General features: G+C 65.7%; 2 protein-coding genes across 10 annotated transcripts; one reads left to right on the plus strand and one right to left on the minus strand.

The window, feature by feature from the left end:
- Positions 1-364: 364 nt before the first annotated feature.
- On the minus strand, positions 365-1,919 carry POLR2L (RNA polymerase II, I and III subunit L). The gene is made up of 2 exons (XM_028094248.2): positions 1,771-1,919; positions 365-606 (listed from the first exon to the last, which is right to left on the minus strand). Exons 1-2 carry the CDS (start codon positions 1,863-1,865, stop codon positions 498-500), a joined length of 204 nt encoding a protein of 67 aa, XP_027950049.1. The 5' UTR covers positions 1,866-1,919; the 3' UTR covers positions 365-497.
- Positions 1,920-2,136: 217 nt separating this feature from the next.
- Positions 2,137-24,196, plus strand: TSPAN4 (tetraspanin 4). Of its 9 annotated transcripts, none has more exons than XM_028094213.2 (9): positions 2,137-2,233; positions 7,380-7,479; positions 10,714-10,793; positions 19,826-20,017; positions 21,386-21,460; positions 22,457-22,558; positions 22,667-22,798; positions 22,885-22,968; positions 23,874-24,196. In XM_028094213.2, exons 3-9 carry the CDS (start codon positions 10,731-10,733, stop codon positions 24,069-24,071), a joined length of 846 nt encoding a protein of 281 aa, XP_027950014.1. In that variant the 5' UTR covers positions 2,137-2,233; positions 7,380-7,479; positions 10,714-10,730; the 3' UTR covers positions 24,072-24,196. The 9 variants fall into 9 exon arrangements, with proteins under 9 accessions (XP_027950014.1, XP_027950010.1, XP_027950012.1 ...); XM_028094209.2 differs by lacking the exon at positions 2,137-2,233 and adding an exon at positions 3,631-3,741; XM_028094211.2 differs by lacking the exon at positions 2,137-2,233 and adding an exon at positions 3,804-3,955.
- Positions 24,197-25,047: the final 851 nt, after the last annotated feature.

Genomic DNA, 25,047 nt, shown 5'->3' on the forward strand with positions numbered 1-25,047 from the left:
CAGGATGGGTAGCCGAGACCACAGCAGGCATTCTATTCAGGGCCCAGAAAATCTGGTTCTTGATATCCTGGGAGAGAATGTGAGGATCTCTGTGCTTGGCCTAAAGAGCACCCAGGACCTGGGGGTGGGCATGCCAGTGTCCCTGAGCCCCCAATCCAAGTGCTCTTGTCTGTCTGTACCTGTGAGAGCCCACACTCCAGGAGAACCCCCCGCCCACCCCTGAACAGCTGCCACTTGGATGGCTCTCCCTCCCCCTGGGCAGCGAGAGCCACGTACACCCCAAGCAGCTTCAGGCACGAGGCAGGACACACAAACACCAGCAGGCAGGGAGTCACCCAAAGCCAGGCCGACTGTCAGGATCTCCTCATGGTTCTACAGAGACCTTTACTGGACAGTTTCTTCCAGAGCAGAGACACACCCACAGGCGGTGGGCAGGATGCAGTGGGGCAAGGCACCGACCGCCCTGTGTGAGCACGGCGGGCGGTGGGCACCACACGTCACTTCTCCAGAGGCGCGTAGTTGAGCAGCTTCTCGATCAGGTCCACGTGTGCTAGCAACATGCGGCGGCAGCAGTACCGCTTCAGGCCAAGCGCATCCAGGGCATCCCTGTGGTGAGAGGAGCAGACCACACCCTGTTCATCCAGGCAGTCCTGTGGGGACAGAGGGCCCTGCGTGGGATGCCCGTGCCACACGTCAGGGAGGGAAGTCTCTCCAGGAAGCCATCTCTCTCTTGTTTCTCAAGCCAATTAGAGTTGTCAATGTCCCTGGGACCCAGCCCAGTCTCCCTAAAGGCTTCCAGAAAATTCCCACAGCACCGCTCGGTTGTGCAGAGATGGCAAAGTTGGGACAGAGGAGGCCAGGTTGGTTGGTTCCTGCCCAGGGCATCTCGCACGGAAGGGGGGGTGTCCTGTGCAGGCTTCCAGTTGTTCACTCACACTTGGTCACTCTAACAGACTCATCAAGACCTGTCATGAGCACTCAGCGCAGCCCTGGCCTCCCGCCCATTCATCCCCAAACACCCCAGGCCCAGGGTTCAAATGTGATCAGGACAAGGGCCTGTCCACACAGGGGCCCAGAGTCCGCCTGCACGAGAGAACAGAGATTCAGACAAACCTGGTGGTGACTGCAGTGCTGAGGGGCAGGGACAGGAAAGAAGCCCCCAGAACAACCCGCTACTCACGGCTCGGTGGCCAGGAAGCTTGTTCTACCTCCCACAGGACAAGAGGGTCTGGGGGACAGGGGGTGGGTCTAACAGCCGAGAGAGGTTAGGGAGCAGGTGGCCAGGGAGGAGGCAGAGCACTTAACTGCGGGATACCTACAAGTGCCAAGATACCGGTGGCTTGATGCCCAACTCCCCTCCTCTCCCTAAACTACAAGGCGGGGGTGAAGTGGCGGCAACGCTCTCCTGAGAGCAGGTCAGCAGAGGAGCGTTGGGAGAGAGCCTGGGGGGCGGGGGAAAGCCTCTGCAGGGTCACCTGGAATCTGGTACGAGCGCCCGCCGCCTGGCCAGGGCCCCGGGACCCCGGCCCGCCGTTCCCTCGCCCCCGCGCCCAGCAGGAGCCCACCTGCACACCGCGGCCCCCGACCTCGCCCTCTGCCCCTGCGCCCACGCCCCGCAGATCGCGGCCCCTCTACCCCGGACCCCCACCGCCGCCACTGAGTCCCGCAGGCCCTCAATCCCTGACTCGCGAACGAGACGTCGCCCCGCGCCCCCGCAGGCGAGGAGCCCTCGACCCCGGTTCCCTACCCCCGCCCGGTCCGGCGCCTCACCCCTCGGTGTACTCGGCTTGCAGCAGCCCCAGGTAGGCTTCCCACTTGTTGCCGACGATCTTGCCGCAGGTAAAGCAGCGCACCGGGATGATCATGGCGGCAGCAGCGCAGCGCCCTCACTGCCCGATCCGGCTGAGCTTCCGCCGCGGACGGCCCCGCCTAGGGCGCGTCCATGGCGCGGGGGGAGGGGGAGTCCCGTCCCGCCCGCGGCCGCCCCCAGCCCGCCCCGCCGGCCCCGGTGCCGCCGCCGCCCGCTCCCCGCCGGGTCGAGTTCCTTCTGCGCGGAACGGGGGCCCCGGGGCCCGCGCGGCCGCGGCCGGAGCAGGCGGCGCTCCCCCCGCCCGCCGCTTTGGTATGTCCCGGCCTACGGCGTCCTAACGGGACCGAAAGGGCCCGACGGCAGCGGTTCGCCTTCCTCGTGTCCGCATGACTGACAGCCGCGCGGCGGGCGGACGGCGCGCAGGTACCGCGCCCGCCGGTGGGGATGCGGCCAGGGTCCCGCTCCCCGCAGCCGCCGAGCCGAGCCCCGGAGCCGGGCTGGGGCCGGGCCCGAGCCGAGCCGACCCGGCGCGGAGTTGGAGCCCCGAGCGCCGAGCCCCGAGCCGAGCCGCCGCAACAAGTGGCGGGGCCGGGGCCAGGGCCGGGGGCGCGGCGACCCGCGGCGGCGATTACAGAGGGGCTGGCCGGCGGCCAGCGGGGGCCAGCGGGGGCGCGCGGCCACGGACGGGCCTTCCCGCCGCCCCTCCTGGCCCGGCCGGGGAGAAGGCTCTCCCCGCCTGGAGCCCCTGCCCTCGCGCGCCCGGGGCGGGGTCTCTGGGGCTGAGTTTGGCGGTCCGGTTCTCAGGCGTGGCCCGGCCCGCTCGCTCGCACGGTGTCGGTCCCGGCCGGGCAGTTACCTGCAGCCCCGACGGCGGGAGGGCGCGGCGGGCTCAGCGGCAGCTCCTCCCCCGCAGCGCCCCAGCGATCCGCTTGGGATCGCGTCCCTCCTCCCTTCTTCCGCAGGAAGGGTCTGGGAGGGGGTGCGGGCTGGGTCTGCATCCAGCCCGGGCCAGGCTGTGCTGGGTACCCGTGATCTGGGGGCGTCGGGCCTCTGAGGACTCAGAAAGGGGCGGAGGCTGGACAGGGTGGTCAGGGAGGGCGTCATGCAAGAGGTGCCTTTTGAATTGAACCTTGAAGAGCACGATTTTACCCGGAGTGAGCCTGAGTGTGTGTAAAGGAGTGGACTGATCCTGGCAAAGGGAACGCCTGGATGGAGGCCTGGAGGCCACACCTGCGGGGCAGGTCCAGGCCACAAGTTTGTGCCAGGGCCGGAGCAGGTGGTAGGGCTAGAGGTGATGGGGCAAGAGCCACCGAGGACTTAAAGGAAGGTGAGGCTGTGTCTCTGGAAATGGGGTAAGATGAGCTACTTGATCCCGAGGCTGGAGGCTGGGGGGGAGATCAGTGTGCAGTGAGAGGCAGGGAAGGCTCCCTGGAGGAGGTAAATTTCTGGGCTGTGCGGGGGATGTGGCACCTGTGACTTAGGCACGGGTGTTGGTGGGAGGGGCCTGGTCAGGTTCCCTGGCCTGGGGCCTCTGGATCTCTGCTGGGGGTGTGTGGGGCCTGTGCTGAGTCCCAGGCATCAGCTACCCGCCCTCTCAGGTGGATGATGGGTTCTGGCTTTAGCTGAGGGGGAGGGAGCCAGAGGGTTCCCTGGGGCCTGGGTGCGGCTGACCAGAGCTGCCCCCTGCCTGGAGTTTGTGCCCCCACCTTTGCCTGGGTCCCGGACAGCCTGCCTAGTGCATTTGTCATCCCCCACGCTGCCACGTGCAGAGCCACGAGTGAGGCTACTTCCCTTCCCAGCTGCCCCCCCCCCCCACCCACTGGACGCACATCCTGTCCCCGGACAGAGGGACACGGGTTAGGGGGCCTCGAGTCACAGCGGCCTGGGGTCAGACCCAGGCTCAGCGGCAGAGGCTGCTGGCAACCGTGGAGGTGAGGGACACAGTGGAGGGGATCCAGGCTCTCAGCGGGTGGGCCTTAGGGACCTGGGGGTGGTGGTGGAAGGCTTCCCGGAGGAGGGGCCCAGGGCCTGCCCCACCCATGCTCCTGCCCTGAGCAGTTGTTTACTCCGAAAGAGTGAGGGGAATGAGCCTCCCTCCCTGATCCTGGCCAGAGCCAAGTTGACATTCCTGGAATTCTGTGAGCTGTGTGTAGATTTGGGGGTGGTGGTGGCCTCCTCTTCCCGGGCTCCTCCCTCTGCTCCCTGATTTCCAGGGAGAGGGCATGGGGAGCAACACGGCTGCCCGCCCGCAGCCTGCTTGCATGCTCTCCACACAGGTGTGCACCGAGGCCCCTGGGGGTGTTTGGTCCTCTTCTCTGTCTGTACTCTGTCTTGGCCCAGCCCCGGCGGGGGGACACTGGGAGCCTCAGAGGTCAGCCCTGCCCCCTGCCTCTGCCCTGGGTGGCCGTGTCCCTCTGTGTGTGTTGTGGGGGAGTAGCTGGGCCCTGGGCCTGGCTCTTCTCAGGGTGGGCAGGAGGGAGACATGGGCCCCAGGGCCCTGGTGGGGAGTAGGGATGGGGGGGCCTTGCCTGCCTGTAGGGAAAAGGGGGGGGCCCTTGCTTCCCCTTTCTGTGTGCAGTGTCAGCACAGATGTGGCCCAGGCCTCCGGGGAGGGAGAGTGCCAGTTTTTCGAGAATGGGGTATCCTGCCCCCAGTGGCGGGAGGCTTAGGGAGGGAGGGAGGGCTGAGCTCACATGTGGTTGGGAACCCGTGAGCCGCGTTTCCTGCCAGAAGAGGGTCACTGCAGGGCAGGCAGGGATCAAGGCGAGCTCAGCGGTTGAAGATTTTGCTGCTGAGACGCTCTGGCCCGGAGCATTGCCCTGTATACAGGGCGTCAGCTGACCCTGCCCACGGGTCCTGGCATCAGTTTCTCCATCTGTAACGTGTGGGTAGAACCAGAAGCTGCCCAGCTGGAGGGTCCCGATCCTGGCTGTGCACGCTTGGCCCCTAGCCCGTCTTGCTTTGGATAGATGTGCAGGGTGGGGTGGGGTCCCAGAACACACGTGTTCAGACGCCTCCCCAGGGTCAGACGGCGTTCCTTGCCTGCGGTACCCGTACTAGCCCTGGCCTGGTGGGGTTTGCAGGCGTACTTGAGGCTGACTGGCCCTTACCTGACCACCCTCTGGACAAGCCTGGGCTGAGGGCATTTGGGAACAGCCCTGCCTGCCGGCCCTGCTGCCTGGGCCCCGTGTGGCACTGCTCCGTAGGGGTCTTGGTGGCCTGGGGGCGGGCGGGCACACACTGTGGGTGCCTGAGGCAGGATGCGCCCAGGGCCTGTGGTGGGTGGAAAGGCGGCCCTCCTCGGGGTCCTGATGGTGTCCTCCCCACTGCCACCTCCAGCAGAGAAATACCTGAGGGGGAGGGCAGGGGGAGCAGGGATGTGGGGGGAAGACCCTGAGGTGGGGGTTGGCCTTGCTGGGCCCAGGAGAAACTGGGGGGCCCCTCCCCCGGAGTGGGTGTCTCCCAGCCCTGGAGGCTCCAGTTTGGCTGTGGGGAGATGGCCTTGCCTGGGCTCTGTGGGGGAGGGGTGTGTGCGCCCCTCCCCCACGGTGGGGGCCTGGGTGGGCCTTGGGCCTGCGGGGCTGGATCAGCAGCAGGAAGGCCGACACCACAGGACTGTTTGCGTTGGCAGGGCCTCCCTGGCTCCTCAGAGCTGCCTCAGAGCCCGCTCTGCCTGGGGGCCCCCCGGGTAGGTGGCTGTGTTCTCCTCTACGCACTGATCTGCCCCCGCTGGGGTGTGTGCCCCCAGGCCGGGCCCCTGCTGCCTCTTAGCTGCTGGGGCGCACAGTATGCCACGCCACTGGCAACCTCCCATCTTTGTTTCGGATTTTGGGGTGGTTCCTCCTGGAGTGGGACCTTGGTCTGGCCAGGTGGGTGCCCATGGCCTTCTCATGGCTTCTGCTCCCTTGGGGTCCCGCAGCTGCTCGCCACCCCAGAGCCCTGGAGAGTCAGGAAGACCCAGCCCAGGACTGTAGGTGTGTTTGTCTTGGGGCTCTCCCTCAGCTCTGTCCTTGTTGCCTGCTGCAGGTACCATTCCAGGGGATGCAGGCTTGTCAGACCCTGCCTTCAAAGGAAGCCCAGAACAGGGAATGGGGAGGGAGGCTTCCTGGAGGAGGAGGCTGGGCCTGGGTGAGAGATGGAGCCAGCTGTGGTCCTGTCTGGTCCCTGCATCCTGCCCCGACTGCAGGGTTGTGTCTGGGCTGCCCTAGATGGGAGTGGGAGGCTCTGGACTCACGGAGGAGCATTGTGGGGGCCGGGAGGGCTAGAGGTCATTCATGGAGGGTCCACGGGCTGCCTTGGGGGCGAGGGCTGCAAGTGTGGCTGGGCAGTGGTCTCCTCCAGCCTCGGCTTGGTGTTGGCCATGGGACTTCTTCATTTTGGGGGGCCCAGGGGGGTTGGGGGGTTGCTGGTAGATCTGCCCTTTAGGCCCTGCCTGGGAGGCCCATCCCCCCTGATGCCCAGGTCTTGGGGTGTAGGGGCATGGTGGGGTATGATGCATGGTTTTTAGCTTCTAGAATGTTGCTGTGGGCTTTGGGCTCCATAGCTCCTGGAGAGGGGGCTTATCAAGGAAAGTGGATGAGGTGTGTTCCTTTGCCGGCTGCCCCCCTCCTCCCCCCCACTGCCCTTGCTACTTTCTGGGCCTGAAACCCCTCCTTGGATGCTTCATCCCTGGGCACAGGGACCCCCAGGTGCATCCTCTCCTCACTGAGGTTCTGGGGAGGACACGTATGAGGTCACCTGCAGACGTCCGTCTGCTCACTGGCCTCTCGCCAGCCTCGAACGTAGGTCGGGGTGGACCGGCAGCAGTGAGCACCCATGAGAGGATGAGTGTGGGGGGTGGACATCCGCCATGGCGATGGTTGGAACCTCTGCAGTCCCCTCCTGCCCTTGAGCTGCTGAGAAGACTGCCTGCCCCACCCCCGGGCCGCAAGGAGCACCTGGTCTGAGGAGTGAGATGTGGGGGGCCTGACTGGGATGCCTTCAGACACCCCCCTGCCCCGTGAGCTTGGAGTCCCCTCCTCAAAGGCCCTGGCTGGTGGGGGAGGGCAGAATCGTCCCATGAATGCCGATGGCAGGGGAACAGGCCTGGTGAGTCATCACCAGCTGGCTCGGTGGGGAGAGAGTGAGGTTGATGGCTCAGGGCATATATCTGCTTGGATCCCAGGAATGGTTGGGCTGCAGGGCATCTTGGGGGAAATGGACACCGAAGGCTGGACCTCTGGGGACCGTGCCATGACCGCCACATGCCCTGAACACGTATATTCTCTGTACGCACGGACCCCACGTGTGCTGTCTCTGTGTCTGTGTGCAAACCTGCCTCCTCCCTCCCTGGGCATCTCTGGATGAGTGACCCAAGGTTGGGAGCAGAGCCCTATTTGAACCCCCCTGTTCTGGTCCCCTGAGTCTGGCAGTGCACCCCTACCAGTCCCTCAGCTGCTGTCTCCAGCCCTTGTAGGTACCTGGTCCTGAGTGGAGGGCTGCTCCTCATCCCTGAGGTGCCTGCCCAGCCTCTGGGAGCCCCGCAGAGGGTACGGTGTGGGCTCCACTGTGCTCATCTTTCCTCCCACAGGGCTCCAGCCTGTCTTGGCTGCACTGACCATTGGTCCACCTGCTGGCTCACCTTCAAGGGAACCAAGCACCGCCTGGCTTCTTTCCCGTGGCAAACCCAGGTATGTCACCGTCTGGTGGGGCAGCAGTGGGGCTGAGCTGCGCTGCCTCGTGGGCTCTTCCACTTCCGGCCCAGGGGCCTTGCCAGCTGGATGCTCACCTGGTCCTGGCACAGACTGTCCGAGCCAGCCGGATGCCATCTCCTGGGCCCCCACCGGCTGGACGAAGGGGACTCCTGTGTGGGAGAGGTTGGACTTGGGGGACTGACGCTGACAGGGCCCTCACCTGGCCTCAGCTTTGATGCACCTGTGTCCTCATTCCAGCTGGCCCCAGGGCCCTTGGATGATTTTTCCAATTTCATTTCAGATCAGACTCTCCCGCTCACCTGTGGGTGGCTGCAGGGTTTTGTAGATGGGATGATTTGGGGGGTGTTGGGATGGTGACAGCTGAATGAGACAGAGCTGAGAGTACCCTGGGTGTTGGGGCCTAGGGTGGGAACCCAGGCCAACTCCCCTTCTGTCCCCCTCCCTGCCCCACTCCAGTATGATGAAGGGGTGGAGAGGTGAGCCCAGGGCTCCATGGGGAGTCCTGCCCATCTCTGCTCTCCTGCCAGCCTTGGCCAACCCGCTTCCTCATCCCCAGAGGCCCTGCCCTGGGAGCCAGGCCAAAGGGAGATAGCCTCCTGCTCCTCAGGCCCCCTTCCCCACTCACCTCTGCCCACCCCACCCCACCCCACCCCTTTGAGGAGGACAAAGCTGATGAGCTGGTAGCAGGTTCATTTATGTCCCTGGAGGCCCAGCGGTGCCTCCCTGAGTGTGTCTGACCCCGGCCTGTAGGGGTGCCGCATGGGGGGTGGTATCTGGTGGGGCATAGGGGTGAGGTGGGGTGAGGCCCGCTCAGCCTGGATCCTCCCTTGGCCCACGTGTGCCACAGGTTGCACTCTGAGCCCACACTCTCACAGGTGCACATCCCTGAGTGTCCCCCCTCGGCCTGGCTGTGGAGCTGGCTGATTTGGGCCAAGGGGGCGCTGGGGTCTCGAGGGTGCCACTTGTTCCCTGAGCAGAGCTGTGGGCAGAGGTTTCTGCAGGGCCTGGGTGGGGGCCCTCGGCTGCCTGCTTCTCCACGGGGCCACTGTTGTGTCCCTTTCCTGGAGCCCAGACACACCGGAGCACACTTGGGGGAGGAAAGGGTAGGGGGGCCATGGGAAACCCCAGGCTGGCCAGCCGTGCGACACGGGCAAGGCCTCTGGGACTCTCCTGTCCCCACTCCCTGCCAGGGCCAGCTCTGCTCTGGGGGGGACCGCATTCAGACACTGCCCTGAGGACTTGAGCTGCGGGTCTAGGAATGGGCTGCAGGGGGCGGCAGAGGGCTGATGCTAGTGGTCCTCAGGGCCCAGTAGGGGCTGCCAGACCTCACTGGGCCCCCAGCCCTCCAGACCGTTCTGTTCAGCCTGCTGCACAAACCCCCCCCCCCCCCCCCGCCTGCTGCCTCCCGCACCACTCAGTCTCTCAATTTGTCACCTTGCCAGTATCCTTTCCTCTGCACCCCTGCCTCCCCCTCCGCCTTACCCCTTCCTTCCCATCCCCCTCTTCCTCTCCCTCCCAGCTCTCTCCCCCTCTGCACGTGAGTGTGGCTGGATGTGCCTGGGAGGTAAAGGGTCTGAATTCTAGCACAGGCTGGTGCATAAGGAAATGGGAGGCCCCCTCAAAACTTATCGGTAATTCCAAGAGCATTAAACCAGTGAGGGGTTCTGTGTGGCTGCGCGTGTCACATGCTGGGGAAACGGGCCCTTCTCCCCACCCGGAGAAGCAGGACCAGGGGAGGGCCAGCGCGCCCTGGCCCAGGGAACAAGCCGGCTGCAGTGGGAGTGGAGGTCTGGGCCTGCTTTCAGGCGCCTAGTGATCACCCCTGCCCTCTTGTGTGTTCCGGCCCCTCCCTGTAAGTCTGAAAGCCTCCCCGTTTCTTGCAGTGACCGACCCTCCTAGGCACCCTCCCCACTTGCCCTTCCCTGCCCCAGCCCCTCTCGGGCAGCCCCTCTCCTCCAACAGCAAGGTTTCTCCACCCCGCCCCCGCCCTCCTCCCAGGGTGGGTAAACCTAGGCTGATTCCTGTCCCGACAGAGGCCTTTTCCCATCCAAGCTGTGAGCTGCGGGGGCTCTGGGGTCCCAGAGGGCGTCGCCCGCCCAGGCTGGAGGTGGGAGAAGCTGCTGGAGAGTGCGCACCCCAGGGAGTGTTCTGGGCTACGTTGCTGTCTAGCTCCGGGCAGGGAACCCAAGTCGAAGCCGCCCCAGGTCATCACCAGAAAGCAACTGGGTCACCCCTTCATTTGCATAGCGCTCTGCATCTCGAGTGCGGTCGGAGGTCTCCTGGCCTGGCGGGGGACAGTGGGGCCGCGAGGCCGCGGCGGAAGGCTGCGGGGCGGGGGGGGGTCCTCGTTCCGGGAGCTGAGAGCTGCCTGGGCCTTGGCCCTCGGCGCCAGGCCCCCGGCCCCGTCCGACGCTTCCCCTGCCCTTCGAGGGCATCTTCCTCCCGGGTCTGGGGAAGGCGAGAGCGAGGGGCGCTAGCGCGGGCGGAGCTGCCGGGGGGCAAGGCGGGGTCGGGTCGTCGCCCCGGGGCCGCGATTGGCCGGCGCCCGCGGAGCAGTCGGATTTGCTGGGCTGCGCGGCTGGGAGGGGAGGGCAGGGGTGGGGTCCGCAGGGCGGTGCGGCGAGGTGGGAAAGGGTGCGCGGGTGAGGCGGGCGCGGATTGGCGGGGTGTAGGGGAACGGGGTGGGGGTGGGGGGCGCGGGGCGGGACAGCGAGGAGGGGCGGGGTCCTCGGGGGGCGGGGCCGGCGCGGATTGGCGGGCGGGCGGGCGCGGGGCGGGGGCCGGGGCTGCGGCGCGGGGACCGGGCAGGTGTCCGGGGCCGCCGCCGGGGCGGAGCGGAGCGGAGCGGCGCGCCCGGCTGCCACCGCGGGGCCGGGACCGGGGCGGGATGCGGCGTTCCGGGGGGGTGGGCGCGGGGCGCTGAGCCCGGCGGCGGCCCTGGCGCGATGCGCCGCTCGAGCACGGACGAGTCCACGTACCGGCGCAGCCCGTCGCCGGAGGGCAAGGAGCCGGGCTTCGCGCGCGGCGGCCCCTTCCGGCGCTACAGCAGCCTTCACGGGCGCGCGGGCGCCGGGGACGGCGGGGACGGGGGCCCCTTCTTCGGCCTGCACGCCAGTCCCGGCCCCAAGGCGGCCCAGGGGCGCTACACGTCGCCCAAGGGCAACAAGTACGTGGTCTTCTACCTGGACCTCTCTTTCATCTTCCTCCTAGAGCTGAAGCGCTGCAGCATGGCGCGCGGCTGCCTCCAGGGCGTCAAGTTCCTCATGTTCGCCTTCAACCTGCTCTTCTGGGTGAGTGGCGGCGGGGCCGGGGGACGGGGGGGCGAACCTAGAGTCGCTGCTCCAGCAGGGATGGGGCGCGAGACAGCAGGACGTAGACGGGCGGGGGGTGTGTGTGCCCAGGGTCGCTGCCCCAGCTGCGGGCCAGGGTGGCCCGGCCCGTGGGGCGGGTTTTCGGTACCGCGAGGCTCTGGCCGAGGCTCTGCCCTCGGGGCCGCTGCCCCGCGTCCTCATCCCTCTCCCCCTGAGACCGGCCGTGTCCCGCACCTGCGCGCCCGACAGGGCGGCTAGGCACTGCGCCCGCCTGCGCCGGGGTTCGAATGCTGGTGGTGGCCGGCAGTGCGCTGAAACTCTGGTGCTCCGCCTCCATCCCCTCCCCTCCCTCCGCGCAGCCGGCTCCTTTCTTCGACGCCCCCCCCCCCCCCCCCCCGCCAAGTGGACTGACCTATAGGCCCAAGGACCGTGGTTCTCAAGGGGCTGTTGGGGGCCAGGTGGTCCCCGCCAGTCTCTGGAGGCGCTGTGGAAAGGGAGGGGGGGTGTGTGCACCGGTGAGTTCTCTGGCTGGGCCTGACACTGAGCAGGATGTTGGGCCACCAGGTGTGCTGGGGAGGTGTCTGGTCGCCCTGCTGGCTCTTCTTCCTACATGGTGCGAATGTGTGTGCGGCATGTGTGTGTCGGGGTGCGGGGCGCCCATAACTTTTGCTGAGGTGGGTTGAGTTTGCTCAGACAGGATGTGTGTGTCCAGGGTCAGAGGTGGCCCCTTCGTCCTCCAGACGAGGGTGGGTGGGTCGGGAGGATGATGGAGATGACAGAATTGCCACCCAGCCCCGGCCCCAGACCTGCAAGGAGCGTGGCAGGTCCCAGCGGTGGCTGCTGTCCCACTGGAGCAGGTCGGAACAAGCTGGGGTTCCACTGGCTGGGCTAGGGGAGGCTAGGTGGAGAGAGGATGCCAAGGTCGCTCCCTGCTCCACCGTTAATTCTCGAGCCAATCCTTCCACAGCTAGGAGTGAGGGGGTGTGGCCTGGGCTCTGGACCCCACAAGGAGGCTGTGCTTTTCATGCTCATTTGCATGCAGTTCAGTTAAGGCCAGATGCCCAGAATCCTGCGCCTCCCTTCCTTCTTAGGCTGTACTTTTCTCTTCCCAGCTTGTGGTGGGGGTAGTCAGGGGGCCCCGGGAGGGGCAGCTAGCCTGGGCTGCCTGAGGGGTGTGATCCCAGGGGGCTCCTGCCAGGGGCGGTCACCCCAAGAGTTTGTTCTCTACAAGAAACTCCTGGCAGGGATGAGGCCCAGGCCCAGAGCGAAGCACCGTGAGGCCAGGAGCCAGAGCAGGGGCGGGGGGCAGCTGGAGCCTGTGCCCAGCACACGAAGGGGTGAGCATCTTCTCTTGGTGGGGGATGTTGAGCAGCTGCAGTGGGCTGACCAGACCTGACTGGTGGAGGTGCAGGTGGCCGAGCGCCTGGGGTGGCGGGGGGCAGTGGGGGTCAGGTCCCAGGAGGTGGGCAATACTTGCTTCTCCCTTTATCTGCCCTCCTCAGTGATCTGGGCAGCTGCCTGCAGGCAGAAGGAGAGGGGACACCCCTCAAGGGTCCCCAGGCTGAGCTGTCTTTGCCCTGTGAAGCCTGAAGGAGCGTCCCTACCAGCTGCAGGACAGACACGCTCTGCCAGTCCCTGCGGTGGATCAGAAACCCCTTTGGGACCTCCTCCTGGGCTGCACAACCCATTTCCCTTTTATTCCACAATTCTTCCCAGAGAAGCCAGCTGGCCCCCTCCTGCTGACCTGGGCCCGTCCCTGCCCCAGCGTGGTGCCCAGCTGGGGTCTGAGACCCGGAGGGCAGAGAGGGGCACCCGGGCCTGCCCACAGCCCACGGGAAGCACTCGCGAGGCGTGGTGGGAATGGTCGGGAGGCTGAGTCCTGGTTGGAGGTGCCAACTAGGCTGCAGGTGGCTGGGGCAGAGGCTAGAGCACCCTTCCCCAGGGCCCCGGCTCCTTTGCTAGCTGGGGGTGCTGGCCCCCCACTCCATTTCCCACTGTCACTGGGAGACCCCTGAGTGTCATGCCTTAGTCTCCCCACTGGAGCTAACTGTAAGGGTCAGGACTGAGGTTGTGGGAGGGGAGTCCCAGAGGCCTGGACCTCAAGACACTCCCCTGCGACAGTCCCTCCGACCCCACCCTACAGGGCCAGGCCGGGTCAGGTGCTGGGCCAGCGTTCGCCCTGGCAAGTGGGGAGGTCGTCATCTGCAGCTGGGGTGGGATGGGGGGCGTTGTGTCTGGTGAGGCAGCCATGTCCCGGGTGTGGCTCCCAGAGGGCGGGGATGCCGGGGGTCCTGGCAGTGGCGGGGGGCAGGAGTCCAGGCTGCAGGTGCAGGTGGGGGAGGGGCGCAGGGAGGTGAGGGGTCCCGAGGGCACCAGCCCTCACACCTGCTTAGAGGTCAAGGTGCGGTGACTTCTCCAACTTCATCCCACCCCTGTCCCGTCCTCCGAGCCCTGCCTGGCCCCCCTTTACCTCCAGGCTTCAACTCTGCTGGAGGCAGACCCCCTCAGGGCCCTCACATTGACCCCTTGCTCCTTCAGCAATGCCGTCCCCACTGCACCCACTGCCCTGGCACTAGGGTGCCTCTGGCCAAGACCAGAGTTCCTGACTGGCCTGGGGCGGCAGGGAGTGGGGAGGGCAGGCTCAGCAGGTAATTGACTCTTACTTATGTGCTCCGTTTGATGGGTTTTCCTTGGGGGCTCCTGCTTGGGTCTGGGAAGGCAGGGCTGAGGCCTCTAGCCGTGGGTCCTCGTGGGGCAGGAAAGAGTCATCACCTGTCTGTCCTGGTGTCGATCTGCCCGGTCCTGTGTGGACGGGCTGGGTCCCTGGCTTGTCTCAGTGAAGGAAACAGGCCCACGTGTTGTCACCAGGGCTCGGAGCTGGGGTGACCTGAGGCGGGGAGCTGGGAAGGCACAGGCCACCACCCAGAGGAGGAGAGGGACACAGGTGCTGGTGGCAGGGGCCCCTCAGAGTTCAGAGCCAACGGACCCTCAAACCCTCTCCTGCCTTCCCACAGCAGCTGGGGCCTTTGTTGGGGACAGACAGCTCCGGCAGGGACACGGTGGCCCTCTTCTGAGGCCTGCACAGGTGCTGGGCAGTGTAGGGCCAGGGTCCCCACGATGGGGCTGGGGGTGTCTCCCGGGAGCCCAATCCATGTTCAGTACCCAGGAACAGGTGGGGTGTACTGTGTGATGCCAGGTGCGGGGTGACGGTTTGGGGCTGTTCAGGCCCCTACGGTGACAGAGATGGAGGCCCCAGGGTCCGGGGGGAGGAAGGAGGTGCTCTTCCTGCCCTTCCCCTGCTCTGGGGCAGAGGGCTCAGGGCTCCCCCCGGGGCAGTCTTGGTGGCCCGGGGGTGGCCTCGGGGGGGCGGCTGGGAGGAGGCGGGGCTGAGCCTGGCAAGGTCAGGGTGCTTCTGTGTCTCCCCCTTGGCCAGCTGCCCGACTCTTCCCAGATTCCGATCAGCCAAGCTGAGGGCCCCTCTCCTGCTGCTCCCCTGGCAGGTGTCCCTCCCTGCCCCCCTTCCTGCCCTAGGGCTGCGCACGTCTCTGCCTCTCCCTGCGGTTGTGGTCAGGGTCCCTCTGCATGGCTGGGGTGGGGGTTGGAGCCCTGCCTGCCTTTTCCTGCTGCCCAGGCCACCATAGGACTTTGGGTAAGTCCTGCCCTCCTTGGGGTCTCCTGGAGTCTCCCTTGCCCCAGCTGCACCCCAGGGGGGCCTGGATTTTCCCCTTTGATGAACTGCAGATGATGTCCGAGTGGGTGGCCTGAGTGGGTGGCTGTCACTGGCCCTTGGGCAAGGCTGAGACTGGTGGAGGAGAGGACACATGGTGGCAAAGGGCCCCGTAGTGCTGGGGGCCATGACCCCCCCCGCAGTCCTCCCTGCAGCTAGGAGGTCACAAGGCAGGGCCAGCGAGCGTCCCAGACCCTGTGGCTCCTCTCGGCCATGGCCTCCTGATGGTGCTGGGTGCGTCCCCATGTCCGGGCTCATTTCTTTCTGCGGTAGGGTAAGGCAGGGGTGGCCTGCTGCCTGCAAGTAGGGGTGGGCGGGCAGCCTTGCAATGGGCGGAGGGAGGGCAGGCAGATTCTGTGATGGGATTGGGTCTGGAGGGCACCAGGGAGCTGGGGGTGGGGGTGCTTGGCTGCCCTGGTCAAGGGTCAGGACACGCTCCTCCTTGGGGCCAGCAGCTGGTTGACAGGACAGATGGGGATTCGGGGCCCGGGGATGTTGGTCTGCTCTGTGGTGGCAGTATGGGTCTCCGGGTCCAGCTCGGCGACAGAGCCCTCCCTCCCACGGCGGGGGCGGCAGGCAGAGGTGCTGATGCTGGAACCAGGTGTATGTGTGGCTGAGCGGGTGGCTCCCCAATAGGTTGGGGGTGGCAGCGGTCAGTTAGGGGGCCCCAGTGAGGCTCCCCAAGAGTCTCATGGTCCACCGGCTGAGCCAGCAGGTGCCCCTGCTGCTGTGGTTCTTATCTGTCCCCTGGATGACCCTTTGTGGTCCAGTGAGCTCCTCCTCGCCCTCGAGGGTGGACTTGGACCTTCCTGAAGCTGCCGGCCAGGGCTGTTCTGTTCCCTGCCCAACCCCTTCTCCGTGGACACTGGCTTCAGGGGGTCCTGTCCGTGGGGCTGTCTCCCTGATGGGCTGGGGCTGGTGTCCTTGTGTCCGAGCCTTGGGGGTCAGTGAATTGGGCTGATGGTGGTGCAGGGGCTTGCTGGCGTTTAAGAACATGAACGGCAGGCAGTTGCGTAGATTTTCAGCGAACGGCCAGGTGACACCATCCGGGCAAGGAAGGGAACATTTCTGTCAGCCCGGAAGGTCGCTGAAGCCCCTTTGCTCAGTCTCCCTGACTCCTGCCTTGGGGCCTGGCAGACACATTTTGCCCTTCCTGAACGTGTACAGATGGGGTCCCCTTGTGGCTGTTCTCGGCTGGGAGGGGTGAAACACCTTGCCATGCCCAGCCCCCACCCCAAGGCTGTGCTGGCTGCCAGGCAAGGGGCTTCTGGGCACAGGCTTGGCCCCTGCAGGCACCCAGCCCTCCACTGTGTTCTGAGGACGTGGCCAGCTGTCCCGCCATCTGCTGGCCGGAGGGGCAGTGGCAGAGGGCCACCTGATACCTGCCCCTTCATGGGCCTGGGGGCACGGGTGGCATCTCAGACCATGTGGTCCCTATACCCCCAGCCCTAGGCCAAATCGAAAAATGCACAGACAAGAAAAAAGGACAGCAGGGATGGGGGGCCACAAGCTAGGCACTGGGCTGGGGCTGGTGACAGGTGAGGACAGAAGGTAAGGCGTGTGCTCGAGGTGCACGGGAGGGGCTCAGGGAGGCCACAGATGAAGGCAGGGCAGGGATGGGGGTCCCCAACGGGAGGGCTGGGCCTGTCTCTCAGGCGGTCAGGGGGTCTGCTCCTGGGACCCAGCTGGGCTTTTGTGTGGCTGGGAGGAGAGTCCAGCCAGTGCCCCAGGCAGTGGGAGAGTGGGGCTGGACAGCCGTGGGGTTGGGGTGGCGTCCCGGCCTCCCAGGAACTTCAGCCCCACTTAACCTGTGTTTGATGTTCTGTGTCTGAGTCTAACGGGCCTTGTTTTTTTCCTGCACTTGGAAGCTGTAATTTTCCTGCCAAAATGTTTTAAAAGCTGCATATGCAGAAACATTTTCAAAATTACAGGTAATTTTATTAACTGTGTGCATGCATCCTGTTACTGTGTGTGTGTCTGAGTTTATGGTGACTGGTCTGTGCAAACAAGCTTGAACACAGAGGGCCTTGGGGCTTGTGGGCAGGGCAGGCCATAGGGCAGCATGTCTGTGACATGAGCCCGTGCGACACGGTGCCGGCGAGGGGTGCCCGTGGCGGCGGGGCGTGTGTGTGTCCCAGCGCGGGTCTCTCCTGACATCTCAGGGTGGAGGTGGGGCGTCGTGTACAGAGTTAATTAAGGAAACCCGTTTCCACCAGTGCCGGGGGTGAGGAGCCCCTTCCCCGTCCCCTGGAACCCGGACTGGTCCCCACCTGCACAGCCGCTCTGCTCCCCGTGTCCTCCCCATGCCCTTCCATGTGTCCCCGTGGGATGAGGGAGCTCAGACGGGCTCATTTTCCTGCTGACAGGAGCTGTCCGCCGAAGTCCTTCGGGCAGGCAGTCTGGGTGTAAAGAACGAGTCATTGTCTGCTCTGCTCAGGGACCTGCCGCAGGAGACGGCCCCACCCACCGCGGCCCCATCCTGGGGGCTCCGCTCGGAGCCGTGACTGGCTCAGAGTGGGGGCTGCGTGAATCAGTGGGGGACAGGCCGGCGTGAGGCCTGGGCGTGGCAGCCGGTCACTGTGTCCTTCCACACAGGGAGGTGGCGCACCCTCACGCCCTCCCTGACCCGGGTCCCTCCCTGGTCCTCGGCCACGGTGTCCCTTCTGTGTGCAGCACCCCACTGGGCAGCCCCAGCTTCAACCTTCCGCTGGGGCTTTGGCGAGCCCAGAGGCAGTGGGCACACTGTGGGGACGCGGTGTCCCTACAGGCATGGGGGGGCGCATAGCTCCAGAAAACCCCCCGGCTCCCAGTTTCTCACCTGCAGGTTGGAGGATCGAACGAGCCCGAGCCTGTCCCAGCCTCTTCTGTGCCCCAGGATGTTGAGTGGTGCCCCCCACAGGTGGGCGTGGGGTGCCCAGAGGCGCTGCGTGTCCCCCGGGCCACCCTGCCTGGCGTCAGCACCTCGGACAGTGCCCGCGCCTTTGGTGGAGGGCCTGCCTCCATCCCGCAGGTGGGGCTGCACACACATCTCCATAACTGCCCCGGGGCTGTGCCCAAGCCCAGCTCTGCAGTGAAGACCTCACCTGTCTGTGTCCCCCCCCGCCCCCCCCCCCCCCGCTGGGCAGCTGGCTCCTCACACTGGGTGCACACCCAGGGCCCAGAGGCGATCCAAGCCACTCCTCCGGGTGGGTGCCCCTGCTGGCCTCCCACCTCTGAGCCTCGTCTGGGCAGCCTCCCCTGGCCCCCTGGCCCCTGGTGTCTCGTCATGGCCCTGGGTTTGGTCACTGCATGGAGATGGCCTCACAGGAGGCCATAGGCAGAGGCTTTTGTCACCGTCCACGGTGGGCCCTCTGGGAACTTCCAGGGCCATGTGGTCAGTGCCCTGCACCAGGGTCCCCCTAACCTGGTACCCTGCCCCTTGCCTGAGCTGCAGACCCCCACCCTACTCTGGGGAGGGGCTCAAGCAAGCAGGACGACCCCAGCTTCCTGGACCCTGCCCTGAGCCAGCGGCATTCGAAAGAGGTGTTGTTTATAACTTTTAGACCTCAGTTTTTGTTTCTGTGGAAGGTGCAAAGAGGGGCAGGGGGGCCAGAAAGGGCCCGCATGTTCACCCTGGGCTGACTGGACCCCCGCTGGATGGTGGTAGGCATTTCCGCTGGGGACTCTCCTGCCCTTGGCAAGGCCCAGAGGGATCCCAGATGCTGGTAGGCCTGGGCCGGAGCCCCTGGTGTCCGCCCACACCCCGGGAGCCATAGCCCCTAATGCCCTTGGGCTGGGAGCTGCATCCGCCCCACCCCCATAATTGCAGTCTCCTGCCAGCCTGGCTTAATGCATGGTGTGCACACTCCCCAGCGGGTTAGGGAGAAACGAGTGGTGGCCCTACCCCCACCCCAGGGCCAGGTTGCCTGGCCCGTGGGGGGAGGGGCGAGCATGTGCATATGGGAAGGTGTGGCCTCCTTGGGCACGGGTCTCAGAGCCTGTGGGGCCTGGTGAGTCATGGGGTCCCTGCCAGGCTTGGGGAGCCAGGCCAGTTGTTGGGGAGGCATTGTGTGTGGATGGCCCTGGCTCCCTTTGGCTCGACTGACTGGGCGGGAGGCTCATTTCCCAGCCTCGGTTTACTGGTCTGGGAAATGGGGTGGGAGTCTGGCCATCTAGGCTCAGGAAGCTTTTGTGGGTGATGCAGGGCTGGATGCGGTATGCCCTGGAGTCTGTGACCTAGCCTGTCCTGGGCACGAAGGGTGATCACTCCAAGGGCTGGGTGTCGTGCCCAGGAGAGCCCTTGGGGGCTGAGGCCATGGGGGCCGGGCCAGAGGGGGAGGAGTGGGGAGGGTTCCCCAAAGCGACCTAGCTTTCCCCAGAGCCCAGCAGGTGTTGGTCACCAAGTGGTCTCATTGAAGCCCAGGTTTTGGGGGACCAGGTCGGCGTTTGTGGGGCTTGCTGCCCCCAGCCCGCACCTGTTTATTCCTGAGACCACCCAGAGCCCTGGCCCACCCCTGCTCCCCCAAGGCCGGGTGTCCCTGTCACCAGGCGAGGCTGAGGGCCCGCACTTGGGTTCTTCACCACTTTGCCTTCTCGCCCTTCTTCCTCTCATTTTAATTGTGTTTGTAATAAGGAACGACTATGAAATACGGTAAAGGTTCCGGTGGTTGAGAGGGAGGGGCAGCAAGGGCCAGGGCTGAGGTTCTTTGTCTGCCCTGTGCTGGCGTCCGTGCCAGGGCATGGTGGGCGCCCCGCGGCTTGTGTTTAGACGGGGACGGCTGGGGACACCAGGGGGGCCCATGGGGATTGTGGTCACCCACTGGAAGGTGGTTTTAGGAAGAGGGGAGCGTGTGGTCCAGCAGGGTCTCCAGGGGCCATCTCCCTGACTCTCAGGTCCAGAGAGGCTGTGGGGTAGGTGCAGGCCAGGCTCCGGGGGAGAAGGGGGTGCTCCCTGAAGGGTTGGTGTTTGGGGGCGCCCTAGGCCCCCTGCCCAGGCTGCCTCACCATGTCACTGGGACAGGGGCAGGCACCCCATTCGTGACCCGAGTGAAGGGTGTCCTCAGACCACATCCTCCTCACGGCCATAGGTGTGGGCCTTGGGGTCCCCATTACTGTGGCTGTGGGGGAACCGCTGGGGGCTAGACAAGAATGGGGGGGGTGACTGGCCGTGGAGGTTGGCAGGGTGGGCGAGGGCGCACGGGCCGTGGGACGCCCCTCTGGGTGGCCGCAGGGGTCTGCTCTGGGGTGGTCTGGGGTGCGTGGATGGTGGCCTCACTGCCCTCTCTCCGCACCCCGGCGGTCCCAGCTGGGAGGCTGCGGCATCCTGGGTGTTGGCATCTGGCTGGCTGCCACCCAGGGGAACTTCGCCACCCTGTCATCCTCCTTCCCGTCCCTGTCGGCCGCCAACCTGCTTATCGTTACCGGCACCTTCGTCATGGCCATTGGCTTCGTGGGCTGCATCGGGGCCATCAAAGAGAACAAGTGCCTCTTGCTCACCGTGAGTGCCCCCCCCGCACGTGGGCTTCACCTCTGCGGCCTCTGCTCCCTAGCTGCGCTGACCCCGCGGGGCCAGCAGGTCATGGCCTGTGGCAGCCCCGGGGGGCCTTGCTGGGGCCTTGCAGACCAGGCTGGGGCTGTGGTGGGTCGGGGGGGAGGGCTGCTCGCCCAGAGCTTAGTGGAGGCCTCCCTTGACAGGACACATGTCCTGTCACCCCCGACACGAGTGCCAGGCGGGACCCCTCCAGCCAGTCCTGGGCCTGTTTGCTCTGCAACCACCCTTCCTGGGAACCCCTCCCCAGCTCCTGTCCCAGGACCCTCTGTTGAGAGGCTCACAGTCCCCACCTCTGCCTTGGAGACAGATTAACAGGCAGGATGTGTTCCCATCTTTAGGAACGTTAATCACAGATAATTGAGAAGGGGAAGGATGCCCGGGGTCAGGCTCTTCACCTATTAATATGTCTGGCAAAGGCCTCCAGCAGCGTCAAGTCCTAAAGCACCCCTTCAAATGGATCCTGAGGAGCCCTTGCCCAGGGTGGGGCCTCGGAGGGCATGTCCCCCAGTCCGTGCAGCTTCCCCAGGTGTTCAGCACGTTCCCAGATGCTCCCATCAGGGCCTGGGGCTCCCATCCCTTGGAGCAGCAGGTGGGGGTGTGGCTGGGTCCCCAGCTGCCCCGGGGAAGGAAGCTGTAGTGTGTGTGGGGGGGCCCAGCCCCAGCCTTCCCCACAGGGAGACTCGGGAGTCAGAGCCTGGGGCCTGCTGGGGGCATCCCGGGCCTGCGCTGAGGGAAGGACAGATCGGGGGCCCCAGGAGAGGCCAGGGCGCGCTCCCTCTGCCCGGGCCCCATGCCTGTCTGCAGGAAGGGCGGGGTGGACGCAGGCCGTCTCTGCTGCTCCACTGGCCTAGGACGTCTGTGGCAGGGTCGGGGCTGTGCCTTTGGGGGTGCTCGAGTGGGAGGCTGTCACCCAGCAGGCAAGGTTTGTGCAGTTGGGTGGGGCTTCTCAGGCTCCTGGTGGCTATCCCCTCACCGTGGTCTTTCCCGAGTGGCTGTGCTCTGGTGGCTGTGACCCCCAGGGCTCAGGGTCATCACAGGCTGACCTCCTCCCCGCCCACCACAGGGACACAGGCACAAAGCACATGTGTGCCGGCCGGTGTGAGGCTTGTGCTCTGTGGTCAGTCGAGCAAGAGCCCCTCCGGGGGCTCTTCTGAGGGAGGTGGGGCAGCGTGAGGGTGGTACGCTCCTCTCTGGGGGACGGAGACCTGGTGTGTGTCCCGGCAGCACTGGGGCATCTGCCTGCGGTTCGCGGGGGGCTGGGGGGCGGCTGGGGGGCGGGGCGGCCAAGTCACTGAGGCTGGGTCTCCTCTGCAGTTCTTCGTGGCGCTGCTCTTGGTGCTCCTGCTGGAGGCCACCGTCACCACCCTGTTCTTCGCCTGCACTGACCAGGTTCGGCCACCCCGCCCTCCCCGGCTTCGGGTGTGGGGGCTCTGATCTCACCACCCGGCTGGGGGCCACTGCGCTGTGGTGACAAGGGTGCAAGGCGGGGCTGGGAATGGCGGTCACAGGCCCCATGTGCGGTGCGGGTGGACAGCGGCCCCTGCCATCCACTCACTGGAAGACCCGGCTTTAACCACAGCCCCCAGGGGCCGGGCCCGGAGGGGGACACCAGGGGCCTGGAGGTTCGGGGAGGTTTCTGGCCCTCTGAGAAGTGGGGGTGCAGGGGCACGGTGCTGTGCTCTGGCTGAGCTCCTTACTGTCCTGGACTGCGTGTCTCCTGGGCAGGGAAAATCCCGTCCCCATTTACTTACTAACATGACTGATGGCTTGTTTACATGTGTTTTACACCCTGGGTTGTACCCTAGACCTGTGTTCCTTATCTTGCTCACATTTTTGCACCTCTGCCCGTTGGGAGCTCTTGCTTGGCTCCTGGGCCCCTTTGGCATCCTCCCCTCGGTGTGCATTTTGGCGCTAGACGGCCCCCAGACCCAGCTGGGCATCTCCTGCCCCAGCCCTGGAACCAGCCTTTTCCCCAGGAGCCCTGGTTCCTTCACTGGAGGACGGTCTGGGGAACCAAGTTCCGGGGGCCGGCGTGCTCCTCGCCACTGGGGCGTCGTAGCTTCTGGGCCCCTCAGCGGACAGACGGAGCCGTGTACTCACAACCCGCATGTACAGACCGGCTCGGGGTTTCTGTCTGTGTCTGTCCGTCTCTGTACCTGAAGCTGAGGGGGCGGACTCACGTGCCAGCCGGTGTTCAGCACCACAGAGGGCCCAGGGGTGGGAACAGGCAGGGGCAAAGTCCTGGGCCTGGGCACAGGGACAGGGGCTTCTGGGAGGAGGGGGCTCCAAGGGGGGGGACCGTGGGCACAGGGTGCCTGGGGGGTCTGGGTGAGGGAGGTGGGGCTGGCCGTGGGGGTGGCCCGGCTGACCCCGCTACGCTTGCAGATCGACAGGTATGCCCAGAGGGACCTAAAGAAGGGTCTGCACCTGTACGGCACCCCAGGCAACGTGGGCCTCACCAACGCCTGGAGCATCATCCAGACCGATGTGAGTCTGTGTGTGCGTGTGGAGGCAGAGGGGTCGCGGGTGTGCCAGGTAGGGGCAGGGCCCACCCGCCTGCTCCCCAGCCATCCCAGCCCTTGCGCCTGTCTGTAGTTTCGCTGCTGTGGGGTCTCCAACTACACCGACTGGTTCGAGGTCTATAACGCCACTCGCGTGCCGGACTCCTGCTGCCTGGAGTTCAGTGAGGGCTGTGGCCTTCACGCACCTGGCACCTGGTGGAAGGCGGTGAGCACCTACCCTCCCCATGCATCTGGGACCCAGGGGTGGAGGGGGTGGCCTCATGGCCCCTGTGACGTGTGCCCTTCCTCCAGCCATGTTACGAGACCGTGAAGATGTGGCTCCAGGAGAACCTTCTGGCTGTGGGCATCTTTGGGCTGTGCACGGCGCTGGTACAGGTACGCTGGGTGGGGCCTGCCTCAGGAGCCACCTGGACCCACCCCAGCCCCCCACCTAGCCGCCTAGCTCACCAGCACCCGGGTGGAAGCGCCTTGAGCCCACGTGGCTGAGAGGTGGGGTTTGAGGGATGGTCCAGGGCTACTCCACGGGGAGGTGACCTTTGACAGGTCAGGGACAGGCAGGCCAGCCTTGTTCCTGCGGCCCAAGCCTGGCAGCTGTGGTGGGTGGTGGTCACGGGATGGCTCGGTGCAGAGTGAGGGTGGGCAGCCCAGGCCCTGGTGCCCCTGGCCCTGGCTTCCCAGCCCCCATGGAGTCCTGCATGTCAGCACCCTGGGGGAGCTCGAGGCCAGTGTGTCAGTAAACTCGACGTCAGGGCAGCCCCGCTCCTGGGCTACAGAGGTAGATGGGGGTCACAGCCAGAGCACACAGACACTGTCAGAGGCTATCACAGTTGGATGACAGGCAGGTAGGGAGGGGCATGGAGCCCATGGGCCCTGAAGCCACCAGCAGAACCACAGTGGCCACGCTGAAAGGCAGGTCTGGGGGCCAAGCCCTAGGAGGCCCCAGGGTGCCCCCTGTGCCAAGGCTCAGGGGGATGTGGCTGGGCTGGACCTGAACTGCCAGTCGGGGGAGGCCTCCCGAGAAGTGGGGTACAGGCCGTCCAGGGAGGAAGCTGTGGGGTGGGGGCCGTGGGCAGGACCCCTCTGTGCTCGTGGTCTCCTGGAGCAGTCCTGCCCAGCCCCCTTGTGTCCCCACAGATTTTGGGTCTGACCTTCGCTATGACCATGTACTGCCAGGTGGTGAAGGCGGATACCTACTGTGCGTAGGCTGCCCACTGCCTGCCACCTCTGCCTCACAGCCCATGGGGGAGGTGACCATGTCCCCACCTGCCTCTCCTGCTCAGGACTCAGCACCAACCCTGGACGCCCCCGCCCCCGGACCCTCAGCCAGCCCTGCGAACACCGAACACCGTGCTGGAGGAGGTCGCCAAGTGCTAGCAATGTGGGCAGGGCTGGGGGTGGGAGGAGCTTTTCATCCCCATGTATTCTCCAGAGCAGCGCTGCCCCCGGCTGGGGTCATTCACCGGTGGGGGTGGGGGTGAAGGGCTGACCGCTGGTCCTGGTGCTCAAGGTGGGGCTGTAGCCCCACCGTCCACATTCCACAGCCGAGCCCGTGCAGGCTCTGGGTGCATCTTAATAAAGTGCGTGGGCAACAGCCCCCACCCCAGTGTCTGTTGCTGCCCTGAGCCTCTGGGGGGGTGGTGCCCAGACAAACCGTGTGTGGCCGTGGGCCCCCCCACCGTATGCCCAGTGCCTGCAGTGGGGCTCCTGCACATGCGTGGGGCCAGCCACCAAACCTCCGTGAAACCAGACACAGGAAGTGGTGCAGAGGTGCCTCAGGACGGCCCTGCGCCTCTGACCCCCCTCCACGTAGCCCCAGGGCGTTGCCTGCCCCCAGGGGTCCCTGTTCCTGTTACCTTGGCCCCCGAATTGTTCATCTGTATGGATTCTACAAATAAAATGGGCTGTCAGGAGTGGAGCAGGTACCTCTGGTGCATAAACACTGGGGTCTCCTGAGATAGGACTGACGGGATGAGGAAGCCGTGGGTCTGGAGCTTCGGGTTGGAGGATGGGCCCCTCCCAGGAGACTCACTAGCCCCCAGCCTCAATTTCCAGCCCTCCTTCCTGCCGGCTCCAAGGCGTTGCCCTCCCTCCGGCCCACCTGGGGATGCCCAGCCAAGCACTGACCATGGCCACAGACACAACCCAGACCGCCAGTGTGCACCCAAGCCCACCACCACCACCTGTCTTCACTCCATGGAAACTACCAGATCACTGCAGTTAGTGATCTCAGGGCACATGGTTAACGCCCCCAGACCAAACTGTTCCTCACCTACCAGCAGCAAACTGGAAAACCGGCAGCAACGGTCGCACGTCCAGCAGAGCAGTCCCCATGTAACGCCCACCAGCGTCCATAGAGCCCGCCTGCTAGGACCTGGGCCCCCCACTTCGTGCTTTTCTCCAAGCATGTGTGACCAAAGACAGACCTGCCCCAGGCTTGGTCGCTCCTATGTACCC

This window comes from Eumetopias jubatus, unplaced genomic scaffold (genome assembly GCF_037043125.1).
Source record: "Eumetopias jubatus isolate StellerSeaLion01/CBP00866 unplaced genomic scaffold, mEumJub1_p1.0 scaffold_13, whole genome shotgun sequence".
Classification (NCBI taxonomy): domain Eukaryota; kingdom Metazoa; phylum Chordata; class Mammalia; order Carnivora; family Otariidae; genus Eumetopias; species Eumetopias jubatus.

What these genes read in the sequence shown, in the direction of transcription:
- TSPAN4 (XM_028094206.2), top strand. Translation starts at nt 10,449, where the DNA reads ATGCGCCGCTCGAGCACGGACGAGTCCACGTACCGGCGCAGCCCGTCG. An exon ending in ACAAGTGCCTCTTGCTCACC is followed by an intron (nt 20,018 to 21,385) that starts GTGAGTGCCCCC and finishes TCTCCTCTGCAG; the next exon opens with TTCTTCGTGGCGCTGCTCTT. An exon ending in TCTTCGCCTGCACTGACCAG is followed by an intron (nt 21,461 to 22,456) that starts GTTCGGCCACCC and finishes CTACGCTTGCAG; the next exon opens with ATCGACAGGTATGCCCAGAG.
- POLR2L (XM_028094248.2), bottom strand. Translation starts at nt 1,865, where the DNA reads ATGATCATCCCGGTGCGCTGCTTTACCTGCGGCAAGATCGTCGGCAAC. An exon ending in CAAGCCGAGTACACCGAGGG is followed by an intron (nt 607 to 1,770) that starts GTGAGGCGCCGG and finishes CTCTCACCACAG; the next exon opens with GGATGCCCTGGATGCGCTTG.